Here is a 12,265-nt window from a genome sequence, read left to right as displayed (position 1 = left end):
TAAAATTTAATGCTAAAAAATGCAAGGTTATGCATTTGGACTGCAAAAACCAGAGGGAATGGTAGTTTAGGGGGTGAAGAACTTATCTGCACGATGGAAGAGCGGGACTTGGATGTGATTGTATGTGATGATCTTAAGGTGGCCAAACAGATTGAAAAGGTGATGGCGAAAGCTAGAAGGATGCTAGGTTGCATAGGAAGAGGTAAGGCCAGTAGGAAAAAGGAGGTATTGATGCCTCTGTATAAGACTGGTGAGTAGTGCTGCCTGATTCAGGAAAAAAAATTTCAATTCAATTCAGCCTATTGAATTGGTTTTTCAATTCGATTCGATTTTCCTGCCCAATTGGGTGTTTTTTTCAAACATCCTGGTGGGTTTATTTTATAGCCTCTTCACCTCTTTTATAGCCTATTCACCCCCTTTGCCTTCTCCTAACCACTCTGGCGCTGTGGTGTAAACAAAATAAACAAACAAGACTTTTCCTCTCTCTGTTAAATCCTAGCTCACATTTGCGGTCTAACACCAGCTCTGACAGGATACACGTTTCAAATCTGACATATTGTAATCACAAAACAGAAATAAAATTATTTTTACTTCCTTTTGTTGTACGGTTATTATTCAAATCTTGTTGGTCCCAGGCTCTGGTTGTCTTCTGATAACTTGCTTGCTAGGATCTCCTTTCTTCTTTCTCCGTGCTAACCATCCATCTGCCATCTCTGTCCTCCCCTTCCGTTTCCCTTTCCTCCCCCGGAAGTCTTGCATCTTTCCTTTTTTTCATCTCCATCCACAGATCCACCTTTTCTCAACTACCCTTTCATCCAGCATCTCTCCCTCCTTCCCCCACCACACCAGGAGCCACCATCTCTCCCTTTCTTTTCCCATCTACCCTCCTATCCAGTATCTCTATCCCCCCTCCACACAATCCCTTGTGTCCAACTTCTCTCCCTTTCTGTTCCTTCCCTCCCTAAATCCCATTGTCCATCATCTCTTTCCCTCACCTCTATTTTTAGATCCATTATTTCTTCCCCCCCAAAGTCCGGCATATGCATGCCTCTTTGAACCCTCCTTCCCTCCCTCTGTGTACTTTGTCACACCCACGCTCTCTGAGAACACCTTGAGCCGTCGTGTAGTGACATGAAGCTTGTTACTGGCGTGGTCCCTTTAGAATTAGGGTCACCTTTCAAGTTGGTAGTCCCTGGCAAATGCCCAACTAAGCTTATTCTCCAAGGGTTTTGAAAAATCACACGTTGTCAGAATGGCCTTGGTGAAAACATAAGCTTTTATTCGGCCACCGGCCGTGGAATTACTGTGCCACTCCAGGTTTTCCTGGTAGCATGAACATCATACAAAAACAACAGAAAAAGTTCATCTCACTCGTAGTCACCCAGTAATCAGCTCTGGACTGGGTTAATAAACCACATACAGTCATTAATATTCCAGGAGGTTAGGAGGTGAAACAGTTAGCACAAATAACTCTCCATTGTAGCTTTACAGGAGAGACATTCTTGTTCAGGATTGAGAAATATTCTGTGCTGTCTTCCAGTGCTCTTACACTCTCCAGCTGGGCTGGACTTTCTCCCTAGTCCCGAGCAGGCTTTTCCCTAAGAGGGTTAATTTCCTTATCCCTATGAGGCAGGCAGACTAATTGAATTAGTTAGTTGCTAAGGCACTATCTTTACAGCTGGGCCTTTTCACGGAGTGTGGAAGTCAGGAAATTCTGGGCTTTAAACTAGCCATCATTACACCCTGGCTTTTGGTTCAGCTGTGAACATAACCTGAAGAGGAGATTACTGTAGCCTTTCCAAACTCCAGCAAAACAGCATGTAAAATTGCAATACAGGATTATTTCCCTAGTAACTCCCACAGTCATTAGTTCACAGAGCAAGCAGAGAAATACAGCCAAGACAAAACCTCTGTTCACAGACCTTTCCCAGGATATTCAGCTCTCCATTTCCTCTGAACAGCTTTCCTGTATAGCCCCACTTTCTTCCCATACCATGGGCTCTGGGGAAAGGAATTCAGTGGCCAAATTACCAGCCTGTTCCTCCGTCATTTCCCAGTCAGTGCTGAGGAACTGCTCAGCCCCGTCCTGCCTCTGCTCTACTGCCAAGCCTCGTTCTGCTCTTCCTCCTTCCTCCCTCTGCTCTCTAATGAGCCTGGCTTTAAGCTAAGGGGAAGAACCACTCCCCCTTGGCTTTGGATGGGGGAAGGGAATTCCTTCCTCAGCCCATGCCGTTTCTCTGAGGGGAAACTGCCTATGAGCTTTCTGCCTTACAGGCAATGGACAATAGCAAGGCAGCTTCTTCCAGCCTGGCTCTGGAACTGCTTCAGGTAAGTCTAAGCCTTCCTGTTCTATTTCCATTTCATTGTCACTCACCAGATAGTCAGCTAATTTATTGTCCTGGGCACTGACCTGGTCAGCCCTTCTGCACTGGGGTTTATATACTTTCCTTAATTTCCCTGTGGCAAACCTTGGGGAAGACGTCTACACTAGGGCCCCCCTCTCCTGAAGGTCTGTCCCACCCTGAAGGCTTGCCTGTCTCCCCTGAAGGCCTGCACCCCCAACCCTGAAAGCCTGCACCCCCACCCCTGAAGGCCTGCCTGTCTCCCCTGAAGGCCTGCACCCCCTCCCAAAGGCCTGTTGTCTTCCCCAAAGGCCTGCCTCCCACCCCCACCCTGAAGGACTGCTCCCCCCTCCCCCCGGAAGACCTGCATGTTCCCCCTGGCCTCCCACTGGTGTCCGGCTTCCCCCCTGGCCTCCCGCGCACCATTTACCTAATAAGAGCAGCCTGCAGAGAAGATCGTAGTGCTAGTGATATTTGCAAACTGCTTAGGAGTGTTTAGGATCTCGGCAGAGGAAACAGCTCCGAAGCAGTTTGCAAAGATCGCTAGCACCGCGATCTTCTCTGCAGGCTGCTCCTATTAGTGTGCGAGAAGCGGGGGGGGAAGCCAGATACCAGCACTTCCTGACTGACCCTCCCCCCTCACCCTCCAAAGCAGGTGCGGCAGCATCTGGCCAGCAAGAGAAGCGCTGCCGCTCCTGCTTTAAGGGGTGAGGGTCTGAATCAGGAAGCCGATTTTTTTGTGATTTAAATCGATTTGAATTGAAGTGAATCGGAGAACTGATTTGAATTGGGCAGCACTACTGGTGAGACCTCATTTAGAATATTGTGTACAATTCTAGAGGCCGCACCTTCAAAAAGATATAAAAAGGATGGAGTCAGTCCAGAGGAAAGCTACTGGTCCAGAGGAAATGGTGTGTGGTCTTCGTGATAAGGCATATGGGACAGACTTAAAGATCTCAAACTGTATACTTTGGAGGAAAGGCAGGAGAGGGGAGATATGATAGATTCATTTAAATACCTACATAATATAAATGTGCATGAGTTAAGTCTCTTTCATTTGAAAGGAAACTGTGCAATGAGAGGGCATAGGATGAAGTTAAGAGGTGATAGGCTCCAGAGTAATCTGAGGAAATACTTTTTTACAGAAAAAAGTGGTAGATGCGTGGAACAGTCTCCCAGAAGAGGTGGTGGAAACAGAGACTGTGTCTGAATTCAAGAGGGCCTGGGATAGGCATGTGGGATCACTCGGAGAGAGAAAGAGATAATTATTAGTATAGACAGACAAGATATTTGGTCTTTATCTACCATCATGTTTCTATGACTTAAACATGGTAGTCCTTTAAAAAGGTTCTGTTCTAGGCAGGCCCTGTTTATGGAAAAGAAAGTTCTTTCAGCAAAATGCCATATAAAAAAAAGAGTTCTTTATAAATTATTTTCTTCTGTTTCCAAGGAATGATGGCATCATTTTAAAGGTTCCCAAAATAATAAAAAATCACCCACTAAAAGGGCTATATAATTTATCATTATATATAATTTAGAACCTGAAATAGACTTAATCATAGTTTCTTCATCTAGTTCTAATAGTATTAGTGCTGAAGATTTGATATAGTTTAATAAGACAATTTAATTTATGAATATGAAATTTTCAATTAATATTGATACCAAATAAGTGCAGTGATTGATCAAGGAGCCCACATTTTGGGACTAGTCCCCGTTTGCGATCTTTCTACCATAAGGTTCTGAGCACTTCAGGTATTATTTACACTTCCCCCTCCCTATTCGCAGTTTCGATTATCTGCATTTTTTTTCCCAGGCCCCCCCCCCTGAGAAAACACTGCCCTGGGACTTGGAGTGAGGCAATCAGAGGCGGCGGGGAGGTGATCATAGGTGGGGGGGGGGGGGCAATCAGAGGCAGAACGAGGCGATCAGAGGTGGTGTGGGGGGGCGATCAGAGCATGGACCTTATCTGGTGGTCTAGCGGCGATCTTTCTACACTCCTTCCCCATGCAGAGATATGCTGTAAGTTCCCATGGTCTCACGAGACTACAACAGGGAGTTCCTGTTGTAGTCTCGTGAGACCACAGGAACTCAGCACGGCTCTGCTCCTACCCCGCATCACCGCTAGACCACCAGGTAAGGTCCGGGGGTGGGTCAGAGCCAGCCAAAAGTTATTCACGATTTTTCCCTATTTGTGGGCCGGCTCTGCCCCTAACCCCCGCAAATAGGGAGGGAGAAGTGTAATGATAAATTATATAACCCTTTTAGTGGGTGATCTTTAATTATTTTGGAGTTTTGTACAGCATTTGGATCTATCCAGTATTTACATGTATATTCTCAAGACTTTTTTCTGGGTACCATTTTAAAGGTTGCTTTTTATTTTTCAGAAGATGATTGCTAACCCCTTTAGATTTAGGAATAACTGGCCATACTTTATCCTGGTTTATATACTGCTTGGGTATTAATAATTTGATTTGTTTAACTTGGAACTATACAGAAAAATATTAGCTTTTCAAGGCTATCCACAGATTCAAGGGCAAGTTGGATGCACACCTTCTCGCAAATCACATCGAGGGATACGAGTAAACAAGGTTTCTCAACAGGGAACACCTGGCTTGGCCTCCGCGAGTGCGGGTCGCCGGACTGGATGGACCTAGGGTCTGATCCGGCGAAGCCATTTCTTATGAACCATTTTAAATATTTTGATTAGTGTTCACACCCAGCCATGATAAATATTATTGGTCAATATATGTCAGCAAACCAGATTAAATTCTGCTGCAATCACAGAGAGTCAGGTTTCCTGTACAACAAAATATTTTTGCTCTTTTGACATAACCTTTTAAGAATGATCATTGTGAATGTTGTAAAAAAATGACTGTAGTACAGGTCTAAATATTGTAGCATTACAAGATTAAACAAAAGTATCCTAAAAACGTGCACCTGCCTTGAGGTGTGAGAGTCAAGTACTTCTGTAGAAACACCAGGAGAACTTGGAAGAACTCATCCCTGTTCTGTAGGTTCTATTTGTTCTTCCTAATATCCTTTGTAATAATGGGATGTTTATGGGAAAATATACGGAGCTGAATGTAAGAGAGCAGGTTACAGAGACAATTTGATTTACTAACCACTGTAATTTTCTTGTCTAAAGTATTTCTTACTCCTTTTTATCTTTGGGGAGGCATCATTCTAATGAGTTCCTATGAGATGGGCATATTTGTTTTCAGGGAATTGTTTACATGCACACACATACATATATACATATACTTAACTTTCAGAGGGCTGCTCAGCTTCCCCTGAAGGAGATGAGATTCGTGCAGAAGACCTCAGCTTTGCTGTTGGAGATGACAGTGCAAGGTAAAATGAGAACTGAGCACAAGGTTTTTAGAGATGGCCAGTATAAGGCAGTGCTGGACCCTGGCTAGTGGAATTTATCATAGCAGGGACCTTCATCCACAAGGTTGATTTGAGGTTATGGTGTTATTCATTTCATTTATTAAAAACATATAAACTGCCTTATTCTAAAGCAGTGTACAAAAATACATACATAACATTAAAGCAACAAATCAGTAAAGATAACAATGGAGAGTTCAGGTCATAAATCCCTTACATCAGGGGTGTCAAAAGGACCGCAATCTAGTCGGGTTTTCAGGATTCCCCAATGAATATGCACGAGATCAATTTGCATGCACTGCTTTCATTGTATGCTAATAGATCTCATGCATATTCATTGGGGAAATCCGACTGGATTGTGGCCCTCAAGGAGGGACTTTGATACATCATATGTTGCGAATAAACAACTGTTGCTTCAACAACTGTTTAAACTGACTCAAATTTAGTTGACATTGAAGTCCTGTTGTCAGCCTGTTCCAAGCCACAGGGTCTGCCACAGAGTAACATTGTCTACGAATACATTCAAGACATGCCTCCTGAATCATCAGAATCACCAGCGGATGTGCAGTTTCAGAATGGCTAGGCCTCCTTGGTACATACCAATGAATACAGGCCTTCAAATATTGACAAGATTGTTGATACATTTATGCATTGCCATCAGCAACTTAAATTGGATCCTATCAGCAATAGTCCCTTGATTTTCTGCTCTTCATTGGCTGTTCTCTTTTTCACTTTCCACCATCATTGGTAGTACTTTATATTTGCCCCTTTGCTGGTGAAGATGGTTAGTGGAGTCTGAATATCATCCCGTGTGTTATTTTAATGATTTGTTTTAATACCTTTTATTAGAATGCCCTTAGTTTCTTTTTCAGAGACCAGTGATGTATTCTTGTCGAAAGCAATTGGTGTCTCACTTTTATACTGTGCCTGGGCTAGAAATACAGTGCATGGTTACAAGATTAAGGGTAAAGGATTTTTTTTTCTTTCAGGTTCTGGCTGCCATTTTCTCTTGATTGTCTGAAAAATTATTTGAATAAATATAGAATACAAGATATATTTTGCCTTTTGTGTAGGTAATGTTGTGAAGATGCAAGAAGAAGCATAGTGTACAACTTGCAAAGAGCATTTGTTTTTTGAAGAGACAATGCTGGAATGCGCATAACATATCCCAAGATAGGATGGATTTAATTATTCCCGCTGCATGAATTCTTCTGGGACAGATCTTCTCTACAGTTCTGATTGGGGAAAAAAAGTTATACTATTTTGTTTCCACAGTCTTTATTTAACCTATTAGTGGAGTAAATACTCTATGTAGGGCAGCAGTGGGATTCCCTTCTCTTCCCTCAGACCTTTCTGGTCCCACTGGGATTCACATGTTTTCTTTGATGTTCAATATTGAAATACAATGTGTCTGTGACGCTGTTACTACTTTCAGCTCTGTTAACTATGCCAAAACTGAGAGTTATATTGCAATAAATACAGATGTGCAGAGCTCCTATTAACTTTTTCCTCTAGTAAAAAACATTTTTCCTTTACGTTTTAAAGGATTCTAAAATAAATGATGTCTTACTTTGGGTCACCTGAAAACAGTATTGCCAAATATGCATTTCATTTGATAAGCTGCTAAACTGTTGTGACTGAGAAAGGAATAACTAGGTTTGTAAAAAGTAAGAATAATTAACATGTCTGTATGTGACTTCATGTGTTTTCTTGTCATATCACTGTGGTATCTTGTTATGCCTTCATGGAGTAGGAGGGGAAGTAAAAAAAAAAAAAAGCATTCTAATTTTTCTGTATAATATTTTTCTTAGTGTATTTGGATGTATTAAATTCATAGTTTCTTGTTGTAGAATGCACTTTTTTTCTTAATAAAATGAATATCAGAGCATTTTTTACTGAGCAGTTATTCAAGATGAAAAGCATGTAAATAAAAGTAAATTGCATTTTTTGTGTGCATTTTGTTCTGCATTTGCTTGCTATTCAGCAGAGGCTTTTTTAAAAATATCATTTTTATTGAAATATTTGCAAAGTTCTTAGTTCATTAGCAATATGCAATTGCCACTTTGACATTAATGGAATCAAATTACTTCAATTTACACCCATGATCTACTTCAATAAAGCAGCTACACCAATGTTCAACAACTGTATGTAAATTATAAAAGTCAGTTTGGTATTTGGAACTCATAGCAAGAGTCCTCATTCATGCCTTCATTCGCTCAGATGAGTGCTTGTTGCTGTAGTCTTAAATAAAACTAAAAGCTTTTTATTAATAAACCTTATTTTAGTAAATCTGATTATTTACTGCCTCTCGTTTCTCATATCTATAGACCATCTTCCCTCATTCACCCCACAGTTTCTGGTAGCTGCTTTCCTTTAACACACAGCTTAATTTTCCAGCAGCGTTAGTAAACTTTAACTGTCAAACCAAGGATTGGGTAGCTTTGAGCTGTTATGCTCAACAAGACATGGATTTTGCAGTGGCTTGATCGCTTTTTTGAGGGAAAGCATTAATTGAGCATAAGGAAGGGAAACATCATGCAGGCTCTCCCTAACTTCAATTCCTGCTACCTGAACTAACTTTCATAGTATATCAGGGTCAAGCTCACAAATCTACATACTATCCTCATAATCATTGCATAAAAGTGCAAAAATATCACCATGAGGTGATTCTAGCAGGCACTGCTTCAAGAAGCTCCATTAAGACTACTGTGATGTCGGTTGTTACAGCCTATACAAGCAGGCAGTTACTGGGAAATGCAGCTGAGGAGCAGGAAAAGAAAAGGGAATGGAAGACTAGGAGAATTGTGAAGCCTGTGGTTGCTAAGGGTCTCATGGATTATCACCTACAGGCTGTTCAATAAACAGTATAGAAGTCTGCCATAAAGTGCTAAAAATGAATACATTTTGAATGAGCAAGGACCCTCATTGTGCTTTTTTTTAAAAAAAGAAACAGTCGCTTTTTCATGGGAGCCTTTTTTTTTTTTCGATCTTCTACAAAGGAATATGGTCACTGAGAACATCAAGGGGCCTCTTGAATCTCCAAAGTGAAATAAATTTGATAATCTGTGAGATAAATGTCCACTGTGGAAAAATATCCATTTGTTCAAAAATACTGCACTAGAGCAAAGCTAGGGGAGGGTCATTAGGGTGGGCAGACTAGATGGGCCGTGGCCCTTATCTGCCGTCTGTTTCTATGTTTCTAGCTGCGCTAGTGTTTTTGAATATATTAAACATTAATACATCCCTTGGGGCTTGAGGGATACAAAAGACTCTAGGGATGTTTACTGATGGTCTTTTTTGAACAAATGTGCATCTATATTAAACAAGTGTTCCATTGACTTATTGATGCTCATTGTTGACAGTATTCAAGATGTTTCAGGAGAAGTTACTCAAAAAGCGGAAGAATCATATACTCTATTGCAAAAAGATACTGCTGTTTTTAAATAATTCCAGGAAGGCTTGCCTGCTATACAACAATCTTTTGAACAATTCAGGCACAAGACCCTTCAATACAAGATCAAGAAATTTCATAGAGACACAGATGATTATACCAAAGGAGCAGTATATACCTGGATGCAGAAAATAAAAAGACGTAATGACAACACCTAATCAAAAATTTTTTATGGAGACAGAGTCTGAGTTGAACAGTGGAGGGGAAGGAGTAAGACATATCTAAATCCCCCCTCCCCCTTTTTACAGTGTGGATCTCAGGGAGGATACCACAGACAAAGAGGAGGCAGTAACATTGGACACCACAGGAGTCATTATGAACACTCCAATTGCCCTCAAACTCAATCCAAAAGGCCAAAACATACTAATTACAAATGTTTCAGGTTTACCTCTGTCAGTTGATCAGCAGCTGGTTCTAAATAGAGGAATGGGGCAGGAGCGGGGGTGGGGAAAAATTTGTCCCCTTGTCATTCTCGAGCGTACACTCATCCCAGGAATATAGCAGATTGGATAGTACATTCAACATATTCTTCCTGTAGAAATACTAGGCATTGGCAGCGTTATCATGGGCCATGTAATTCCTGTAATATGTGCAGTATGACTTCTCTTTACCAGATTTGGAGTAACCCCATTACTCAAAAGTATTACAAATTATGGGCACTGATTTAATGTCATCATGGGTAGTTTATGTGATCATTCAGGGGGGTATAGCAACAAGGGAGGAAATAATGGCCATATCCCCCACTTGGAACATTACAAGAGTATAATAAAATGAATATACAGAATGAACACAGGAAAAACTCACAAATGTAAAGTGTATGATAAATAATACATAGATAATGGAAAAGCTAATAAACTGTAGCTCATGTATTGTAGTACCCCATTACCAAAGCTCATGTTTTGTAACATCATTAGCAAATCTCATATATTGTAACACCATTATAGGAGATCATAAATTAGAGCTCATGTACAGTATAGTAACACCATTACTGAAACTCATGTATTAAGAACATACAAATTGCTATACTGGGATAGACTGAAGGTCCATCAAGCCCAGAATTCTGTTTCCAACAGAGGTCAATCCAGGTCCCAAGCACCTAGCTCAGGGGTCTGCAACCTTTAAGACATAAAGAGCCACTTGGACCCGTTTTCGAAAAGAAAAAAAAACCTTGGAGCCGCAAAACCATTATAAAACAAATCTAACACTGCATATATTGTTTCTTATCTTAATGCTATATACAGGATCACTAAATTGAAAATAAAATCATTTTTCCTACCTTTGCTATTTGGTGATTTCATGAGTCTCTGGTTGCACTTTCTTCTTCTGACTGTGCATCCAGTCTTTCTTCCTTTCTTTCAGCCTCCTGTATGTTTCCTCTCCTCCAGACCTCATTCTCTCCCCCAACTTTTTCTTTCTGTCTCCCTGTTCCCCCTTCTTTCTGTCTCCGTGCCGTCCCCCAAGCCACTCGGTTTGCTGCCACCGCAATCGGGGAACAGCCCCCAAGCCACCGCCGTCCCAAGCTTTCCCTGCAGAAGTGTTGCGCTGACCAGCATTCCGCTCCCTGACGTCAATTCTGATGTAGGAGAGGAAGTTCCGGGCCAACAAGGCATTTCTCCTCATTCCATCCAACCTGAGCCCCATCTCTCCTTGATCCAGCATTTCCCTTCTGTGTCTGTCAGAATTACCATTCCACCTATTTTCCAGCATCACCCTTCTTTGTGTCCATCTCACCTATATCCCTATCTCACCACTTTTTCAGAATCTTCATTTGTCTCTGTCCTTATCTTTACGCCATGTTCACCATTTGTCCTTTCAATGTCTTTATCTCCCCCCCCCCCCACTTTTTCAGCATTACTTCTATGTCTCTATTTCACCTCCTCTTCATGTCCCCTCTGTATCTCTATCCTTATTCAGTAGGTCCTGCTTACCCTTTCTCTTCTTTGTGTCACTATCTCCATTTTCAGCTTTCCCCCCTTTTCCTATGTTACTGCACCCTGTAGCTAGAATCTTTCCACCCTCCCTCCACTCCGGCCCAGCCCAGTATGAAATATTTCCTTTTGTTTCCCTCCCCTCTCTCTTTCTCTCTCTCTTCTGCTCCCTCACCCACGAGTCCTGCATCTGGCCTTCTACCTGCACCTGGCAACACCCCCCTGCTCCGCGGCTCTCTTCAGCAACTCGTCAGCAGCGGTGATCAAGACAAACTGCCGACATCGAGGCCTTCCCTCTACGAGTCCCGCCTTTGTGGAAAAAGGAAGTTGAAACAAGCGGGACTCGCAGAGGGTAGGCCCCGACGTCAGAAGCTGCTGCTGAGTTGCCGAAGAGAGCCGCGGAGCAGGGGATGTGGCCGGAAGCAGGTAGAAGGGAGAGGGAGATAGGAAGGCTGTAGATCTCCGGAGCATGACACCGACCCCGGCCAGGATGATTTCTTTTTCAGGCACCTTACAAGTCCAGCGTCGCGGCGGGAAATAGCCATGCTGAGCAGTGAGCTCAGCACTACACAGATGAAAGCCTTGCTTGCTGATTGGTCCGGCGGCACGGCGGGGCGGGGCCGCCGGACCAATCAGCAAGCAAGGCTTTCATCTGTGTATGTGCTGAGCTCACTGCTCAGCATGGCTATTTCCCGCCGCGACGCCGGACTTGTAACTGCATGCCTGCGTGACACACTACCGGAGCCGCAGCAAAGGTGGAAAAGAGCCGCAGGTTGCCGACCCCCGACCTAGCTAGATCCCAAGTAGCAAAACAGATTCTATGCTGCTTATCCTAGGACAGATGATTCTACATCTCATTTCCTCTCACCCTTACAGCTCTTTAAGTAACATCCTGAAGAGATCAAGTTGTACCATAATAATTTTTTTTTCTTACCATATAGATACAAATATACTGGGACAAGTATGGCTCTGCATGGTTTTGAAACTGTTGCTCCAGTCATGTGCCACCAATTCTTATCCAGGGGCTTTGGCCAGTTCTGCTCCACCTGGAATGAAACTTCCTTTTCAGGAAAAATCTACTTGCTATAACTGTGATGTCAATTAGTGTAGCATTTATGCAATACTTTTGTAATGTTCACATTAGTGATAGATTATAA

General features: G+C 42.4%; 1 protein-coding gene across 9 annotated transcripts in view; it reads left to right on the top strand.

Annotated features, from left to right (window-relative positions):
* Window positions 1-7,672, top strand: part of TRIM37 (tripartite motif containing 37) — a 290,609-nt gene extending 282,937 nt beyond the window's left edge. For 7 of the 9 annotated variants that reach the window (XM_033921675.1, XM_033921674.1, XM_033921670.1 and 4 more), the window contains 2 exons: window positions 5,615-5,693; window positions 6,803-7,672. In XM_033921675.1, the coding sequence (XP_033777566.1) occupies window positions 5,615-5,693; window positions 6,803-6,806 (83 nt within the window). In that variant the 3' untranslated portion in view covers window positions 6,807-7,672. Of the gene's footprint in view, window positions 1-5,614; window positions 5,698-6,802 lie in introns of those variants that run through there. The other 2 variants (XM_033921671.1, XM_033921669.1) reach the window with 2 other exon arrangements.
* The last annotated feature ends 4,593 nt before the right edge of the window (window positions 7,673-12,265 follow it).

Source organism: Geotrypetes seraphini, chromosome 15, assembly GCF_902459505.1.
Source record: "Geotrypetes seraphini chromosome 15, aGeoSer1.1, whole genome shotgun sequence".
Taxonomy (NCBI): domain Eukaryota; kingdom Metazoa; phylum Chordata; class Amphibia; order Gymnophiona; family Dermophiidae; genus Geotrypetes; species Geotrypetes seraphini.
This window is presented reverse-complemented; position numbering and strand designations above follow the sequence as displayed.